We start from the raw sequence: 20,645 nt of genomic DNA, 5'->3' as shown, positions 1-20,645 counted from the left end.
GGTGCCAGTCAGTGACTGTGGGCACTGGGTGACATCACACATGACCTGGCACTGGACTTCCAATGCTGCAGAGCACGAACTTCATCATAAGAATGGGAAAATACCAATTTGATGCCTCCAGAAGAAATGGCTAGGATCTCTTTTCCTAGGGATCAGACAGATCAAGCTGAAATGGCTGTTGGTAATACCCACTGATTGCATCTCAAGGGCCATTTCCCTGAACTAAGCCTGGGTCTTGTCGTCAGACAGCTTATTCCTCTATAGCTGCATCTACTGGGAAAATTTTAGTTCTAAAATACATTGCATTAGAGAAATGGAGAAAACCTTTTACAATTTTGTAGTGAAGAGGAGCGGGGCATAACAACCTAATTAATTTTTAGGATAGCATAGAGCTTATTGAAAAGCAGCTCTGAAGACAAGATGTATTAGTGTCTTAGGGGATACACTCAATAGATTTTGACATCAGAACCCCGCCGTGTATGCTAATGGAGCCCTTACTCTGGGCCAGGCACCGAGCAAAGCACCTGATAGGTATTTCTCATTTAAACTGAGGATCAGGAATTATTCTCCCATTTCCACATGAGGAAACTCAGGCTCAGAGAGGTTAAGTAGTCACACAGCTTGTGAGTGGTGAGTCTGCCATTTGCCACATGGCTCCATCAGTTCTTCCTGCCACCACCTCTGTGCTTTTGAACTCAAGGGTCAGTGAGAAAGCCAGGGGAGGTAACCAGCTTAAAATCCACCATCCACTGCCACAGTGTCCACTTCCTGTCCCCATCTGGTGGCCTCATCACCAGCCGCCTTAGGCAGACGGCTCTCAAGTCTGCTGCTTGGAAATTGGACCTGCAGGAGCAGTGAGGAGAACAAAGGGCCGGAGGGCAAAAGCCTTGAGATCCTCTCCTGCCACCTACTCACACAGCCCCCAGTCACCCACATCCAGCTCCCACACCACACAGGATACTGATCACATGGCTTTCAAACAGTAACAGTGCTCAGCGTGAGTCACCACATTTCTGCTGAACCTGAAAACAATGTGTTTTCAATAAGCTGCTCTTTCAGAGCTCTAAGACAGAGCTGAATCTAGTGGGTGCCCTTTAAATATAATCCAGCATATATTTCTTTCCTGATAATTACTATTAGCATAGAATTATTATTATAGAATTATTATCATAGAATTATATAATAATAGTAATAAATGGCTACTGTTTACTGAATACCTACTATGTGTCAGATGAATTACATAGATATTTCTCTTAAATAGCTGTATCATGAATAACGTACACTGTACTAATATTTTAAGTTATTAATAGTATCTTAATAGTATGAATTTACTATTAAAGTATTTTATTTATCCATTTCAAATCATTTGCAAAGTTAATAATTTCATTCTTTCAGACTTTTATAGCAATTACAGTTTAGAATAGGGCAAGCCCTATAAAGATTAATTCATTTAGTTCTTCTTAACAACACTATATATTACCCCATTTTTTTGCAGATGAGGAAAACTGAGGCCCAAAGAGAGTAAGTAATTTGCCCAAGGTCACACAGCAAGTAGGTAGCAGAGTTGAGATTTGAACCCTAGCAGTCTGATTTCAGAGTCCAAGCTTATGGCCTCTACTGTTTGCTGCTACAAATGAGCCCAATGGCTAAACTCCTGAGAGAGTAAATGATAACTACATAAAACTAATAATTGTAAAAAAAAAAAAAAAAGAGGATTAGCAGATTCAGACGAGTTCATCCTATGACAGAGTCAGAATCACATACATTTCATGGAAACAATTTTACACACTGAGTTGAGATCACAATCAACAGTAAGTGCTTAATGTTACATACTATAGAGATTCTAATTTTTTTAAGATTAAGTACATAAAGACTTAGAAATGCTTACAACACTTATCAGCATTCCTAACTGTAATTTGTTAGTGTCACCATCTATAACTCAACAGGAATATTGTGTAATGTGTTCATTGGATATTCATGCCATCAGTGGATGCTCAGCTAAAACCCACATGCAGGTGAATCTTGGGGAAACATACTTAATTACTTGTGTGTGTGTGTATAACATACAGTAGCCTGAAAGATTTATTGGTGGGAAACAGGACACTCAGGTAGAATATGTAATGTGTCCACCGTCACACAGCTGGATGAGTGGTGGAGCCAGGGTTTGAAGCAGATCTGATGCAAAGCCCACATCCCTTCTACTCACTACACTGCCTTTCTGAAAAAATAGGATGAGAAGGGATTTCAGCTATGTTTTCCTATAAAACCTTGAAAATATGTTAAAAGCTATTCATCAAGAGGAGATAAACAGACCTAACTCTCATAAAGTACAATTTATCTGCCATTCTTTGATCTATTTATTTTCTATCCTCCATAGATTCTGTATCCCCAGGGTCTTTCATAAGTCATACTGGTTGTCATTGAAAAGATTATCTATTTAATTGATTGCTTTTAGTTTAAAATTCTGTAAAGTAAGTTTGCTATAAGCTGGGAATTCATGTTTTACAGTATTTCTGTTTAGTGTACCATAGACTAATTGTTCCTTTCTTCCTTTTTTCTAAATGACTTATTTTAACCCAAAATAATAGCAACGGAAACCAAGGAATTTTGTGGGAAACATATCTGTGGATACTGTTATTATTTTAGTGTCTATTATTACTCATTGAAATCATGATCCTTATCACAATGGTGAGAGACAGGATAATTCGGGATAACATTATACATTGTCTACAAAGAGGGTGAGAGAAAAAGGGAAGAAATGAGAAAAATGGTTAGACCTCATCACAGCTGGGTCACGCACACAGAAGAAAATGCCTGTAAGCTGTTTCTTCCTTAAACTGCTTTATTAAAAAGCACAGTTTGCTTTTTTTGCCTTTAACTTCATCTTTGAGGCAAGTTTCTACCCTTTGCTTTACTTCAACTAGCTAGCTAACCCTAAGGTCATTCAAGATAACTTCCCAAATGTCAGGCACACACAGAAAAGGATAAGGGCTGTAAGGTTTAAGATACAGGCTGCTCCTGACCAGAACCAACCTGCCTGGAGTGGTGGTGGGGGGTCCAGCTGCCGCAGCCCCCCACCAACTCAAAGAAGTAAGGGGTCCACTTAAGGCCTGTCTTCTGTGAGTGTCTCTCAAACTACTTGAGAGACCAAGGTTAAGATTAGGGTTGCGGATGGGCATGAGCGAAAGCAAAGCCCTGAGTTTTCACAGGCTGAGGCTACTCCCTCTTCCTCTGCAATCACACTGAAGTGCTCTTCTTGTGTCCTGAGGAATCATAATGGCAGAGCCCTTTCTCGACACTATGCTGAGTCTTACCCACATTACACAGGAACCCTATGGAGTGAGTGCTATCATTTGCATCCTTGCCGAGAAGAGGAAAAGGAGGTGCAGGCTGGGACTACAAAACCTGGCGAGCCAGCTGCAGAGCCCACTGCCAAGGACCACAATTCTACCAGCGGGGCATCCCCGCACCTCTGCAGGTGTCTTGATGCATTAGGTAGAAAAATGAGGAGTAGGAAGGCCAGGGACTCGGGAAGAGAAGGGGAAGCCCAGAGCAGGGGACTGAGGACCAAGGGAAAGGCTCAACACCTGCACCATGTCCTCCACTCCCTAGGCCCGGAGAGGCGAGCATAAGCTTCCAGACCCACCTTCAAGGCTGCCATCACGGTCCTCAGAGGCCTGAAGGAGAGGAAATGGGGCTAAACCTGAATTTTCAGATTTCTTTTTCAGCCTGCTAAAAGCTAAGAAAAGTCTGCTTGAGGGAGATTGTAGAGTCTGTCCCTTGAAATGGAGTTTACAAGAGAGAATGGACAGTCCTATCTGCTGTGTACTGAACGTCCTCCCATCAAACCAGGATGTTCTGCTACTACCCCATCCCCACCCCAGTGAAGTCCTCTTTCTCGTCTTCTCTCTGCCCCTTTCTTTCTCCTTTTCCTCCAGTCTTCACTAATTTGACATTTTGAAATACTCCACCTCTTAGCCACAGCATCTAATAATTTCTTGACCTCCTTGATATATGAACAACTAAATAGTTTTTGGCTCAGTAATAAGACTTACTATGTCAGACTGAAAAAGAAATAACGTCTACACAGGGAGATCAGCTTGGCGCTTTGTGACCACCTAGAGGGGTGGGATAGGGAGGGTGGGAGGGAGACGCAAGAGGGAGGAGATATGGGGATATATGTATATGTATAGCTGATTCACTTTGTTGTGCAGCAGAAACAAACACACCATTGTAAAGCAATTATAAAGATGTTAAAAAAAAAAGAAAGAAAGAACGTCTAAAACATCTTGTCCCCACAAATCACCACTCTTTCAAGTCTATAGCAAATATCTACAATTAAGTATCAAGTGAATAAATAAAATTAAAATTTTGTTTGCTAACAAACCCTGATTCTTGGATCAATAAAAACTCTTTGTATGACAATATCGCTGTAGATCTATTTTTTTTTTCTGTTGGTCTCACGTGTTCACATTCAGCTAAATGTTCAACGTGGATTCATTTATGGAGCGAGGAGATTTTTGATGTCTCCCTGGCCAAAGACCCCTCTGGATGACTGCTGTCATTGCCTCTCCGGGACAATGTTCTCCTCTGGGGGATTTTTCCATTGGTCGTGGGTCATCACCATTCTCAGAATGTATTGTTTGTCTCTACCTAGGACCCTGTAAGTGAGAGAATCATAACTGAGGGCTTTGGCATTAAACAGGTCTGGGTTCAGTCCCAACCCAGCAATTCTATTCTCTCCCATGTGCACAACGTCCCATGGTCGTGGATGAATATGGCAGCACTGTGTTTAGTAGAGAAACAAAGGAGACAACCTAAATGCCCACCCCAAGGAAATGTACTGCTCTGCTGGAATACTACACAACAGTTAAAAGAAGTGATCTAGATGTTTACAAGACTGTACATTTATCAAGTGCTTACCATGGAATAACTGGAAAAATTTCTGTTCTATGGCTAATGATTTCAAATCCACCCCCCATGCAGTAATGTTGGTAATGCTTGCTTGAGAACACAAGAGGGATTCTGTGGAAATCTGTATCAGTGATAGAAATAAATAATTCAGCATCTTTGTCTTAGTGATGGACAGCCAGGGGCATCTTTCACAACAGCAGCAACAACAAATGGCAGTTACTGAGCTCTTTCTGTATCAGGCACTGTTCTACACGCTTTACACGTTTAACTCAATTTCTCCTCCAGCAGCGCAATAAAGTAAAGACTACGAGAACATGCGTGTCACAGATAAAGAAATTAAAGCACAAAGAAAATAGGGAATTTGCCCTAGGTCACACACTAGTGATGGTAGGACTGGAATCCAACTCAGACAGGCTGACTTCAGATCCTGTGGCCCTAACCACATTGCTGCCTGTATTTCTATTGGAATCAAAATGGATAGATGTCAAAATAAAATGTGAATGGGGAAAAAAGGATGCAGAATTTTATGTAAGATATTATTTATGGAAACTTTAAGAGTACATATATATTATAATAATACCAAGTACTAGCTACTAGCATATAAATGTATTATGTAAAAGTGTTTTTATGTGGATTGGAAGAAGCTACACCTAGCTGCTGCGAGCAGTTCATTAGGGAAAGAGGGGAAAACAAGGCCTCAGGAGGGGGAGGGGAGAAAAGAAATTGAACAGAACTGTATCCCTAATATTTTATCTAATATTTTACCTCTTTAAAAAGTTTTCTTCAACTTTGTTTAGTATGTGAAGTCAATGCACTGCCCTTTTAGTTTTCCCAGTACTCTTACAAAATGTCTCATTTTTTTCCTGTCATTCATATTTGCAAAGCCCAGAATCCATGAACATGCTTTAAATTTAATCCTACCAATTAACATTTGTATTATTATTTATTATTGCATTTTAATAGTATGAAAAGATTTGAAGGCAAAACCAAATAGGTTAAACAAATAAACTTTACTTCCTAATGATAAAAGTGAGGGAGGTTCATTTTAGAAATTTTAGAAAATTCAGAAAATTCCAATATGCAAAAGGACACTTCACTGAAATACCACTGTTTACAGTCCCATGTATATTGTTCCAGGGTTATTCTGTGATTAAATACATACATAATTTTATATAAAATGACATTATACTGTATATCTATCTCCATAAACTGCTATTTTCCACTTAATACACAGCAAATGTCTTTAAATACATTTCTGCATTAAACAGTTACATATGTTTGATTCTGTGGATGTATATATTTAACCAACTGTTATTCCCCCCTCCAAGAAAAAGAAGTTTAAATAAAAACATTTTTGTAAAAATGAAAGCTGAAAGAACTTGTTGCTAGCAGACCTACACTACAAACAAGTATAAAAAGAAGTTCCTATGGCTGAATGAAAATTATTCCAGATGGAAATTCAGGAAACTCTTCAAAGGAATGAAGAGCATCAGAGGTAAATAAGTGAGTAAATAACTTTTTGTATATATTTTTTTACATTTCTATAAAAGATAATTTAAAATTTAAAGCAAAAAGGAATAACAGTATATTGTAGGTTTTATAACAGAAGTAAAATTAAAAGATATGACAGTAATAACACAAAAGATGGCAGGAGAAAATGGAAGCAAACTCTGGTAATGTTCTTATATTATTCAGGAAGTTGTACAATATTATTTGAAGCAAAATGTGATAGGAGGCACATTGTAGACCTAAGAGCAACTACTAAATAATTAAAACAAAAAATATGAAACAAGACAGTAATTATATGATTCAAAGTAATAACTGATATTTAAAGAAAGAGAGAACTTACTTAAACTTAAAAGCTTTTACACAGCAAAGGAAACCATTGACAAAATGAAAAGACAACTTACTGAATGGGAGAAAGTACTTACAAATGATATGACCAATAATGGATTAACAGCAAACATATATAAACAGCTCATACAACTCAACATCAAAAAATCAAACTACCTGATTAAAAAATAGGTAGAAAAATAGACATTTTCCCAAGGAAGACATGCAGGTGGCCAACAGGCACATGAGAAGATGCTCAACATCGCTAATCATCAGAGAAATACAAATCAAAACCACAATGAGATATCACTGCACCTGTCAAAATGGTTATTTTCAAAAAGAACACAAATAACAAATGTTGACAAGGATGTAGAGAAAAGGAAACCCTCGTACACTTGATGGGAATGTGAATTGGTGCAGCCACCGTGGTAAACAATATGGAGGTTTCTCAAAAAAACTAAAAATAGAACTACCATATGACCCAGCAATTCCACTCCTGGATATATATCTGAAAAAAACAAAAACACTAATTCGAGAAGATACGTGCACCCCAATGTTCACAGCAGCATTATTCATAATTGCCAAGATATGGAAGCAACCTGAGTGTCCATGAGCAGATGAATGGATAAAGAAGATGTGGTATACACACACACTCACACACACACAATGGAATACTACTCAGCCATAAAAAAGAACAAAATTTTGCCATTTGCAGCAACATGGTTGGACTTGGAGGGCATTATGCTAAGTGAAATAAGTCAGACAGAGAAAGACACACACTGTATCTTACCACATATGTGGAATCTAAAAAATACAACAAACTAGTGAATATAACAAAAAAAGAAGCAGACTCATAGACACAGAGAACAAAATAGTGGTTACCAGTGCAGAGAGGGGGAAGAGAGGCAACATAGAGGCTGGGGAGTGGACATACAAACTACTGGGAGTAAGATAGGCTACAAGGCTGTATTGTACAACACAGGGAATATTACAATATTTTGTAATAACTATAAATGGAGTGAAACCTTTAAAAATTGTATACAAAATTTTTTTTAATTTAAATAAATAAATAATAAAAAATAAAGAAAGGAAGGACTCATCATTGAGAGATGCAGGCCGACTTCACCATTTTCACCTGCTGCTCTTCCAGGACTAAAAATATCCTCTAACATTTTGACTCTGGTCTACTTCCTTAGTCCCACCTTTCAACTCAAAATATGGAGGCTGGGACTTCCCTGGTGGTAAAGTGGTTAAGAATCCGCCTGCCAATGCAGGGAACATAGGTTCGAGCCCTGGTCCAGGAAGATCCCACATGCCATGGAGCAACTAAGTCCGTGCGCCACAACTACTGAGCCCTCGTGCCACAACTACTGAAGCCCGCCTGCCTAGAGCCTGTGCTCTGCAACAAAGAGAGGCTACCGCAATGAGAAGCCCGCACACTGCAGCGAAGAGTAGCCCCTGCTCACCGTAACTAGAGAAAGCACACACACAGCAATGAAGATCCAACGCAGCCAAAAATAAAATAAAGTAAATAAATAAGTTTTAAAAAATATATATGGAGGCAACCAAACCCACCTGAGCAAACTTTTGAGAAAACAGACATAGGCAAATAGTCCATAGGGGTCCATCGAGAGAACTGAACTAGATGAGAGCCAGGTGTCCTCATCCTGAGCCTGTGACTTAACCAGAGAAGCTTGGGTCCTGAAGCTTTGACATTAATCACTTTTATTTCAATTTTAACAATGTTTATCACCACTGAAGACATTTTAGATTCACTTTTTAATACAGTTTAATGTCTGATAACCAAAGTGGAAGTCTGCTGGCATTTTCAATACCAAGGGATAAATTTTTCTAAGACTCAGTTCCTTTTTGCATCCGTGTCCACAGAGACAAAACACAGTGACTTGGGCTTGAATGAGCCCTTCAGGAACAACCAGCTGTTGATGCCAAATACATCTGCGCTTGGGTGATAGAAATCAAACAGACTTTATGAATCATCCCATTTTGTTGCCTGGATCCAGGCACAGCTCTGCATATGCCTCTGACAAGTCCTCTTGTTCAGTGAGGTGCAGCCAGTGGCTGCAGGCCTCTGGCAGCTGGGACTTTTTTTAATGGTTCATCAATCTCAAAGTATTGAGGTCAAAGTCACTCTAGACCCATCCCAGGCTTCCTTTGTGGCTATGGGCGAACCACCTGACCTCCTAGAATCTTGCATTAGTCACTGGTAATTATTATATTAATGAAACATAATACTTAGGCCTTAATATGTGCCCTGAATGGGCTCTAAGTGACTATATAATACATATGTATAATAAATAATACATACATATATATAATAATATAATAAATAGTACACATTCACTTAATCCTCACAATAGATAATGAAACTGAGACAGAGAGAATTTGAGTACCCTCCCCTCAAATACAAAATGAAGAAGTGACAGAGCTGAAGCTTCAAACCCAAGACTCAGCTCCAGCTCTTCACCTTGGTACCACACGGCCTCTGGTAAAGGAATGGTGAGAGACTGAGCCATCCCAAAGTCAACTCATTTTTACCACCAATTTCAAGGTGACAATAGACAAACACTGGGACAGAACACAATAACCTCACTTCTTACTCATGTCCCTACCACTAATCCGCTGTCCCCACAGCCTCCCTTTGACTGGCCCAAATGTTCATCTTGGAAACACTTCCCCCAGAGAGTTAGAGACAGCTCCCCTGCAGTCACTCTGGAGGGTCCACCTGTGTACCAGATCTCGCTCTAGTGCTGACATGTCAAGCCAAGTTGGCTTTCTTACCCTTAACGAATGAATTCATTTGTTCATTAAACAAATATTTATCAAGCACCTGTTATGTGCCAGCCCAGGCACTGTGCCAGGAACTGGGAATACAGCGCTAGATAAATAGGCATAGCCCTTGCCCTTGCAGAACATACAACCGAGTAAAGGAGACAGATAGTGAACTCATAATCATTAACAGTTTGAAGAGGGAGGGAACATTTAGGGGAAATGTAATAGAAGAGCTGACATTTGAGCAGAAATTTTAGGGTTTAGTGGGTGTTTGTCAGTCAAACAAGGAGAATAAAATTCCAAGTTGGGAGTGAGCACGTGCAAAGGCATGAAAGAGGGAAACAGATTTGAGAGTTCCATGACTGTGGGACTATGGGCAAATGATGGCCGAACAGGAAATCAGGTGAAAGAGATTAGGCAGGCTTTGACTGAAGAAAGCAAACTAAGCCAGGACATGTGTCTCCTCGCCCCCTTTACACGCCAATAAAATCACAGAAAGGAGCACAAAAGGAAGAAGCCAACAAAAACAAAGATATAGAAAGGAGGTAATCAGTGGATGCATCAAGGTGGAAAGCACTAGAAACGGTGTTGACTCATGAAGCAGAGTAGATGACAGACATCTAAGTTTGAGGTTTCCCCAAAGCAGACCCTGAGACAAAGACTTGTGTACAGGTAATTTATTTGGAAGGTGATCCCAAAAAAGCATAATGAGGGAGATGGGAAAGAAAGGGAGAAAAAGCCAATCAAGTGCATGTTAATTTGAAGGTTATTAGTAGGCAACTAGGGCTCCATCCCGGTAGGGATGTAATGCACCTCAGAGCTGGAGTATTTATGCAACAAATTCCATCCCTCACTGGTTGAAGGTTGTCCCTGGAGGCTTTAACCCTCCAGCACTTTCAGGCTGCCCTGCTTGCTGAGCCAAGCCCTCCTGGCCCAGGAGAAAGCCTCCAAGTAAGGAAAGGCAGGTACCTGAAGTAGGAAATTGTTGGTATCTACAGGAACTGGAACTGCAGGTGAACTCAGAGGTGAGCTGCAGGGATGTGGTGCCAGGTATCAACAGCTTCTGCTATGTACAATAGGCTCCAAACTCAGAATGTGAAGGACAGCAGGAAAGGGGCAGGACTTAACTGGAAATTAGCTGAAATTCAGTTCACCAAGCAAACATTCTCTCACAACACCATGCATAATAGACTCTGCAGCCAGATCATTACCCTTCTCTTGCTCTATTATTCATCCAAAACTGAAAAGTTACAAAGGGTGGTAATACCATACTCAAATACGTTTCTTCCAAAATCCAAAAAGTCTCACCAAGTGCTATGCCTCCTTTTATTGGTAGACAATGAAAGATACAGCAACCTGTCTTTTACCTTGCAGGAGCTGCTTCAACTGGACCCCCAGAAACCACTAGGGAGACAGACCACTAAATGTTCACAGGCTTTATCTCCCACCTTGGGTTCACATATGTCTCATTAAGGCATCTTAAGTACCTGCTACTTCGTGCTCATCAGATCTAACTAATATCGGCATCAAAATTGTGGTCCACTATAATGTTGCATGGAATGTCAAAATGTCCAAGGCTTTGGTGGACCATATTATAACAGAAGGCAGAACAGATTGTGTAGACCTGAGGCAAGACTGGGGAAATATACGGTTGGTTCTTTTGGGTAAAAGCAATTTGTGTCTGGTGATACAAAGTAGTAAAGAGAAAAAAGCATTTTCCGGGTCAATATCCAAATACCAGGTGCCCAGGGCTGTATTAATTTGCTCCAGCATGTACACCATACCTGAAAGAGCATGTAAAATTGGAATCAAGTTTACAATCATCTACAGTCATTCTCCAAGATTTTTCTGCCTTCTTCAAAGGCCAAAGAGGAAAGTTAAATGAGGACGCAGCAAGTCGCAGCAGCTCACATCTTTTATGTGTTCGACAATAGCAGTATTAGCTATTTCCTCCCATGTAAGACTTTGTGCTTGTCAACCTAATTATGGATCTAGTGACAAGGGGAGATTGGACTGGGTCTTGATGATGATTGGCATCCTCTTGTAAGGCAACTTCCCCAAGTGAAATTATTACTATCTTCAAGCTAGAGAAGATTAGTCTTCTCAGATGCAGAAGGGTAGCCTGCTTCCACCAACAAGGGAAGCTTGAAATGGCTTGGGGATTTGAGATTCTCAACTCTACCTGAGCCCATAATATGTCCCCATCCAAGTCTTAAGATTTCATTCCTTCTCAATGTTCTAACTGTCACAAGAGAGACATGGCAAAGCTGTGAATTCAGTTAAATTTTGTATTTCATTTTCAGCTAGATTGGCTCTGTGGCTATAAGAAATAAGAGATTATTTTACGGTTGCCCTAGAAGCTCTCTGGTTCTCTATAACTAGAGCTGAGAATCTAAACATCTAAGCTTGTCATTTTCTTTCTCTAAGTGCTCCCAAGTACCCAGAAGAATCCACCCCAGGCTATTGTCCTCTGTAGCCATCATTACTGCCACAATGGTCAAGTGCAGAAGCCACTTGTTCCCAAGGATACTTGCTTCTGTAGATGCTTCATCACAATTGACCACACATGAGATAGGTTAGAGATTAAATTTGCCAGCAAATGGGTTTTGACACCAAGATTTTTTTAAAAATCTTTCAGATTTCACAGACTTTTGAATTTTAAAACTGTTGATAAAAAATTATGAACTTGTGATAATATAACTATACTGAGGGGAGAAAAAGAGGAGATGGGGATCGTTGTGTAAGAGAGCTAAAATTTTAATTTATTATAGCAAGAATTAAATAGATGATTTCTAAAGCTGAAAAGCAAAGAAATATTAATATAAGCTTTTAAATAGGGATATCACCAAAAGAACAAAATAGAAATGATTAAAAGTGGTTGCTTCTATGGATAAAGATGGATGAGAAAAGTGGATCAGGGGACTATTATGAGACTGCCTGTTCTATTTATTTTAACCATTTTTTGGTAGCATTTGATTTTTTTTTTTTTTAAAGAATTTAAGCCAGGCCCAGAACACTCAAGGATACCAAGGAAAGACATGTAACTTTTATCCCTGAGTGACAGAGAACCAACAAAAGTATTTAAGCAAGAGAATGGTATGATCAAAAACTGTTTTTAAGAAAGGTCTGGGGGCTTCCCTGGTGGCGCAGTGGTTGAGAGTCTGCCTGCCGATGCAGGGGACGCGGGTTCGGGAAGATCCCACATGCCGTGGAGCGGCTGGGCCCGTGAGCCATGGCCGCTGAGCCTGCGCGTCCGGAGCCTGTGCTCCGCAACGGGAGAGGCCACAACGGTGAGAGGCCCGCGTACCGCAAAAAAAAAGGTCTGGGGGGGTCTACAATGTGAAGAGTGTACTATATGATCTCACTTACATGTGGAATCTGAAAAAGTCAAACTCATAGAAACAGAAAGTAGAACAGTGGTGACCAAGGGCTGAAGGGTGGGAGAAACGGGGAGATGTTAGTGAAAGGGCACACACTTTCAGTTAGAAATGAGTACATTCTGGAGACCTAATGAACAACATTATGACTATAGTTAATAATAACGTGTTGTATTCTTGAAATTTGCTAAGAGACTAGATCTTAAGTGTTCTCACCACACACACACACACACACACACACACACACACACACAAATGGTAACTATGTGAGGTGATGGCTATGTTAGCTCCACTGTGGTAATCATTTCAACAATGTATATGTGTATCAGAACATCATGTTGCACACCTTAAATATATATAATTTTTATTTGTCAACTGTACACAATAAAACTCGAAAAAATAAAGATTTTTTTTTAATGTAAAAAAAGAAAAGAGTTACTTTCCACACTCAAGGTTCCCATAGCTCAGTAGTTCGGGATCTATTTCACTTGCAATTCCAAGTTCCAGCAGTGAGAATACATAAGCTCATACCTCACACAGCTCTCAAATAGTAGGACAGCACACTGACACAGGCTTTTTCATTTATTCTCAGTTATCATTACTGCCTTGGGGTATAAAGATTTATATATGGCCCCATATTGTACTGAAGCCTGATCGGGAGGTTTAGAAGAAAAAAATCTTCCACTAAGAACCAAAGAGACAAGATGAATTCCTAGGGTTTAATGGCCATGGGATAAAGGTGTGGACAGAACGAGGATCTGAATAGCACCCTTCAGATGCCTCAGGTACTTCCATGCCCATTTCCCTGCTGGCATGTGTGGGTGGGACTTGGAGAGGGAGATGACCGGGAGTTAATATACTCAGTCTTTGAACTGATCCTGAATTTGCAAATCATATTTGAAAATATTCCCCATTAAATTTTAATCCAGGGCTTCCCTGGTGGCACAGTGGTTGGGAGTCCGCCTGCCGATGCAGGGGACACGGGTTCGTGCCCCGGTGTGGGAGGATCCCGCATGCCGCGGAGCGGCTGGGCCCATGAGCCGTGGCCGCTGGGCCTGCGTGTCCGGAGCCTGTGCTCCGCAACAGGAGAGGCCACAACAGTGAGAGGCCCACGTACTGCAAAAAAAAAAACTAAAACAAACGAACAAAAAATTTAATCCAAATATTTATGTGGTATGAATGGACAAAGAAAGAGAGGAGGGAAGAGCTTCAAAATGGTGGTTCTGTGACTCGATGTGACCAAGGACACAGATCCTTTCATCCTGCTCTGCCACACACAATGTCAGCTTCATCCTTCGATGGGCAGCAACAAGTCTCCAATCCCAGAGCCACATCCCCACAAGACAAGATCCAGAAAAAGAAAGAGACCACGTTTCTGGCTTTTCCCTGGAGCAAAGAAACATCTCCTAGAACCACCCCTCTACAGACTTCCTCCCATGCCAATTCCTGGTCTAATCACTGGCAAAGAGAATGGGAAACCTGTAAACCAGGCAGGCCCACCTGGAGCTGAGCACTGACCGGCTTCCCTGAGGCATGCGCATGCATTCGTAGGTATGAACAACTGAAGAAAAGAACAAATAGAGCTCCACAGGAGAGAAAACAGGAGGACGGGTGCTGGGCAGACATCCATTAGCATCCATTACAACATCTCAATGGAAAAACTAACTTATGGGGTCAGGAAATCAAACTATATTAACTGGTAATTTTGTTCAAAATCAGTAGAGAAAATATCCTGATTTTGGAAGGTGAAAGTAAGAAAATGCTAACAGTAAGGACATAAGACCCACAAAAAAGTAATTCCAGTTAATCTCACAGAAATCTGGGAGAACACCTGGCCTCTGAGATCGCACAGGTACACTCCGTGGGCAGAGCGGTCAAGAATCCTCCAAGAACATAGGAGGCCCAGGAAGGGTAACAGTGCAGAGCCCATGCATGTTTAAATGAATAATAAATATAATAACAGACAGCATTCCTCAAGCACTTGCTCTACACTAAGCACTTTACATACACTAGCACACGAAATGTTCGTAAAAACTCAGCGAGGGGTTATCGGAGATGAAGAAAATGAGGCTCAGGTGGGTTGTTACTTGCTCAGCTTCATAATCCTAGTAATGAGGGAGGCAAGACACAAACTCAAGTTTATTTGATTTTGAAGATCATGCTCTTGGTCACTCATCTACAATAACTAGATTCTAGAGAATTGGAAGAAATAAGCTAAACAAGTTAAAGCATGGTCCACACCAAAAGCTCTGAAGGATACCAGTGTAGCTTTGGTAGCGTGCTTTCTCCATCTTCAATTAACGAACCATTCCTAAATACCCACTCTGCCCTGAGACATCCTCTAGGTCATCTGGCCAACCAGTACCAGCATTCCCTACAGTCTTCTACTAGAGTGTGGCCCACAGACCAGAAGTCTTGGCATCTGTAAAAGCTTGATAGAAATGCAGAGCTGCAGGTCTTACCCCAAACCTAGTAGTTCAGAATTGCATTTTAATAAGATCCCCAGGCAATTCATAGGCACATTAAAGTTTGAATTACCACCCTACAGCATCTCTGACATCTGGGCTCCTCTAATCTTTCCTGGGACAGCTAGGTCCATAACCACACAGCTCTCATTATTAGTAAATTCTTACTAAAGCTTCCCTGATCATTCTACACCTTCCCCTCAGGCTGCTATCTCAACTTGCAAATGGCAACCCTTCAGATTTTGGAAACACCTATTACGCTTCCCCACAGTCCTCCCTCTCTAAGTTCCTTCAATATTTTCCAGATCATACTGTTTATTTCCTTCATAACAGTGGTCCCTGACCTAATGTGTGCATTGGAATCACCTGAAAATACCGAGGGGTAGATCCCAGGAATCTGTGTTTTTTACATACTCCGCAAGTTCAGCCAAGGCCCAGTTCTACGCCTCAGAACCACTGCTCTGCATGCCCTCTAGTTTGTTAATATTCTCCCTAGAATACAGCTTATGGAGCTGAAGACAATGCTTTGCCTTAAATATAGGCATTATTATGGCCCATAATCAGAGCAGCCTAAAGTGTGACTAGCTCTTATAAGGAGTCTCATCATACTGTTAACCCTTATTAAGCCTGCCGATAACCAAAACTTCAGGGTCTTTCTGTATGAACTGCTGCAAAGCCAGGTTTCCCCAGTTCTATACATAAGCTCTTTATCCTCCTTTAGAATTAGATGTAGGACTATGTACTTATTACATAAGTACATATGTACTTATATATATGTACATATATGTACTTAAAATTCCTCTTGATGTTTTGACTCCTTAATTTCACCTGCCAAGAGTCTTGAACCTTTAGTCCATCCTTTACTGGAAGGCAGTGAATGGACTGGGGAAAGTTGGCGTCTAGAATCAGACATGCTTGGGTACCATCAGATTTATGTTATTGAGACAAATGGCTCAAATGGCTATACACAAGGCTCTGTAACTTAAGAGGCCAGCTCAATGCCTGACAAGAAATGTTCGTGCAATATAATATTTGTTGAGTGAATTAATGATGTAATGACTGATGGCAGTGATAACCAGGGAGACCGGTTAGGAGGCTCCGGTACTGATACAAGTGAGAACAGATGGAGGTCTGAACTGAGGTTGGTTGAGTGATAAAGAAGGAGGATTTAGGGAGCTATTGAGAGGTAGAATCAATAACATTTATTGGACAAGAATAAGAATGTCAGGGTAAGGAAAAGGGAAGAATCACCGTGACACCCATGCATCTGGACTGAGCAACTAGGAGGATGCTGGTGCCTGGTGCAGGACCATCCCATATGCTGCCTCAGCCCATCCCACATGGTTGCCTAAAGGCTCCAGGGAAATAGGAGTATTCTCCATCACCTGCGTGTGTGTTTAATTGAAATGAGGCTGATACCTTTATGGACCTAGCTCAATTGCGGCACGGATACAATTGATCAAAAATAATCTCCGGATAGCCTTGAAGATATTATGCTAAGTGAAATAAGCCAGACACGAAAGAACAGATATTGTGTGATTCCACTTATATAATATACCTAAAACAGGCAAATTCATAGTGACAGAAGATAGAATAGCTGTTACCAGGGCCTGGGGAAAAAGGGAAGAATGGGGAATTATTTTTTAATGAATACAGAGCCTCAGTTTGGGATGATGAAAAAGCTCTGGACATGCGTGGTGGTGATGGTCGCACAACAGTGTGGATATACCTAATACCACTGAATTGCACACTGAAGAATAGTTAAAATGGAAAATTTTTATGTATGTTTTGCCACAACAAAACATGTTTTAAATGTACCTCAAGTTATCAACCATCCACGTGGATGAACAGTCCCCTTTTTATCTAGTTACGGTTGGTTGGGAGCGAGGAACTGACAGAAGTCCTCAGAGGCTTAAAGCCCCTGTTTAATTCACTGAGAAGTGACCACAAAGTCACTAAGGCATAAAGAACTGACTCAGAAGACAATTCTGTGGAAGCAAAATAGCAGCTGCTGCTACGGCCCATGACGCGTCTCCTGTTTTCAGGTGTTTGTTTTTGCTCTGATCCTAGTTCTTTCCATCATCTTGAATAAATCTCATTAGAAACTTTTAGCTATGGGTAACCACTTTCAGCAAATAGCCTGAAATAAGGTACATAAAGATGTCAAAGATAAGGCAAACTTTTATCTGAGCTGTGAGCTATATCTAAAAAAAAAAAAAAAAAAAGGAAAATACGATCTGAAATTTAAGATTGTAAATTTATGGAAGTGTCTTGAGATGCACAGTGGCTCCATTTTGAAATCTCCTGATCTAGCCGTACCCTGTGAAGTGACTCTCAGCCTTGGCCACACACTGGGACCACTTGAGGGAGCTTTACGAGTTGCATCCTGAGCTGAAAGAGTCTGATTCGGGGCTTCCCTGGTGGCGCAGTGGTTGAGAATCTGCCTGCTAATGCAGGAGACATGGGTTCGAGCCCTGGTCTGGGAGGATCCCACATGCCACAGAGCAACTAGGCCCGTGAACCACAACTACTGAGCCTGCGCGTCTGGAGCCTGTGCTCCACAACAAGAGAGGCCGCGATAGTGAGAGGCCCGCGCACCACGATGAAGAGTGACCCCCGCTTGCCACAACTAGAGAAAGCCCTCGCACAGAAACGAAGACCCAACACAGCCAAAATAAATTAATTAATTAATAAACTCCTACCCCCAACATCTTCAAAAGAAAACCACAGCCTTTTAGAAAAAAAAAGGAGTCTGATTTAGTTATCTGGGGTCCAGCCTGGGCAGCAGAATTTTTCGTAAGCCGAGTTCCTCAGGTGATTCTAATGTTCAGTCCAGGCTGTGAATCACTGGCTTAGAATTTAAGACAAATTCACCCTACCCTGAAAATGGGAGAGGGAGAGAAATGTACCTAACCAAAAACATACAAGAATGATCATATCACCAAAGCAGAAGTTGATCTTAGAATCCTAAAACTTTAGAAGGAACTTCAAGATAATCTAGAGCAGTCAGTGGTTCTCAAAGCACAATACCCAGATGAGCAACCTCTGCATCAGCAGGAAATGTGTTAGAAAAGCACATTCTGGGGCCCACTCCAGACCTATGGAATCAGGATCTGAGGTGGAGCCCAGCGACCTGCATTTTAAGGAGTCCTCCAGGCCATTCTGCTATCAGCTGAATTTGAGAACCATTGTTCTAGAGCAGTTACAGGGAGCTTTAAACAATATCCCATCAGGCCCCAAAGATTCTGATTCAAGGATTTTTCTTTTAAACCTCCTCAGCTGTTTCTAGTGGAAAACCACTAATCTAGTCCCACCCCTACATTAAAAGAAAAGGAAAGACTAGCCCAAGATTAGACAGCTAGTTAGTACCACCCGCTAGAAAAGAGCCCAAATCCCTTGATCCCAAATTGAGCTCTCTGTCCAGCAAGCAATTCAAGTTCTCCTACTCAGAATGCTAGATCCATTCTAGTATAGATTTAAATTGTGACCCAGTCTGAAGACTCCATTGTCCCTTTACTTATAGGGCTCAGTTCTAGGAACCTGATCCTCTGGTTACCTTTCTTATATCCCTCATGGTGGAAGGAGAGGGTTAGAAGGCAGGCCACATTAAAATCAAGACAAAGTAGGAATAAAATAAAATAAAAATACCAATAGCTCCAAATTAAAAAAAGAAGCCTCACAAATACTTGCAAACATCCATATAATAAATGCAAAGTGTTTTCGTTTCAGAAGGGATTATGGACAATATATTTGCCATTCATTTAAGACCAGCACTGTGGTCTTAAGGCTACCCAAAAGGTCACTTAAGGCTATCTACGAAGTCACTTAGTTCTACTTTCTGTCTCTTGGTATGGCTTTAAATTATCCCCAGTGGAAGATTGTCAGATTTTTTAACCAGATTGCCAATTAAAAGTAACCTAGGGCTTCCCTGGTGGCGCAGTGGTTGTGAGTCCGCCTGCCGATGCAGGGGACACGGGTTCGTGCCCCGGTCCGGGAGGATCCCCCATGCTGCAGAGCGGCTGGGCCTGTGAGCCATGGCCACTGAGCCTGCACGTCTGGAGCCTGTGCTCCGCGGCTGGAGGGGCCACCGCAGTGAGAGGCCCGTGTACCGCAAAAAAAAAAAAAAAAATTAACCTAAAGCCTTATTCAGTGACTTATTTCAGCAATCAAAAGGTTGCAATAAATTGAATTTCCCTTGGACTTCCCCAGTGGTCCAGTGTGTAAGATTCTGCACTCCTAATTCAAGGGGCCTGGGTTCAATCCCTGGTCAGGGAACTAGATCCCGCATGCATGCCACAACTAAGAAGCCTGCATGCCGTGACTGAGTCCACATGCCGCAACTAAGAGTCCACATGCTGCAACTAAAAAAAAAGATCTCTCATGCCGCAACAAAGATCTTGCATGCCGCAACTAAGACCCGGCGCAGGCAAAATAAATAAATAACAATAAATCTTTACAAAAAATACAAAGTAGAAATAATCAAATAAATCAGTGTTCTTAAAAATAAAAAAACTGAGTTTCCCTTGTGGCAATTTAACACCCAATCCAGCCTCACTATTGACGGTGGTGGGGAAGTTACAACCCTCCTTTGAATGTTCTGAGTCTGAGGGTCAATACCTTCAGTTTACTTTTCTGTTTATATTATCTTTTTTATTTAGTTTCAGTGTTCCAGTGGTTTCATTTCTGAAAAGTCTTGTTTTTAGTGCAAGCAGTAAAGCTTTCACCAAGTTGGAAAATATAGAGGAATTTATTTTAACCTATGGCTTGCAGAACATGCTACCAGTTAGTGTTTGTTGCTACAAGCTCTGGAGCCTGACGCTGGCAAATTTTTTTCAAAGATTGTTGGAAAAAAGTAGGATGCCAGGATACCCGGGCTCACAGAGTCCAGCAACCAGGTTAGTGCCAGGGAGCCCAGAGCAAGAATGAATGAACAGCCTCATCAACTCCACTGGAACAACTCAGGGCCAGTCGCCTTCCATCTTTGTCCCTCTGCTCAAGAGTCAAAGCACCGGAGAGAGTCAGCCTGGCCAAGCCTCGGTCATGTGTCCAGCTCTCGGCTAGGGACCAGGGCTCTCTGCTTGACATGCTCACCAAGATCGCACAGGAGAGGGGTAGTTCCCAAATGAGAATGAAGGTGCAGAAGGAGCTGAAGGGGTACTAGGCAGGTGGAAAGACCCTCCCAAGTCAACGCCTCACTGCAAGAGGACAGGGGCCGAGTTCTGCTTATCTTTGCATCCCATCCCAAAGCCAGACACACAGTAGGCCT

General features: G+C 41.4%; 1 protein-coding gene across 1 annotated transcript in view; it reads right to left on the bottom strand.

Annotated features, from left to right (window-relative positions):
• Positions 1-4,176: 4,176 nt before the first annotated feature.
• Positions 4,177-20,645, bottom strand: part of MCCC2 (methylcrotonyl-CoA carboxylase subunit 2) — an 84,460-nt gene continuing 67,991 nt past the window's right edge. The window contains exon 17 of the mRNA XM_089908960.1: positions 4,177-4,661. Within this exon, the coding sequence (XP_089765086.1) occupies positions 4,562-4,661 (100 nt within the window). The 3' untranslated portion in view covers positions 4,177-4,561. The remainder of the gene's footprint in view (positions 4,662-20,645) is intronic.

The sequence above is a fragment of the Delphinapterus leucas genome, chromosome 3 (assembly GCF_059928025.1).
Source record: "Delphinapterus leucas isolate spDelLeu-1000000601 "Yukka" chromosome 3, BTC_Dleu_Yukka2, whole genome shotgun sequence".
Classification (NCBI taxonomy): domain Eukaryota; kingdom Metazoa; phylum Chordata; class Mammalia; order Artiodactyla; family Monodontidae; genus Delphinapterus; species Delphinapterus leucas.
Note: the sequence above shows the minus strand (reverse complement) of the source record. Positions and strands in the feature narration are given on the sequence as shown.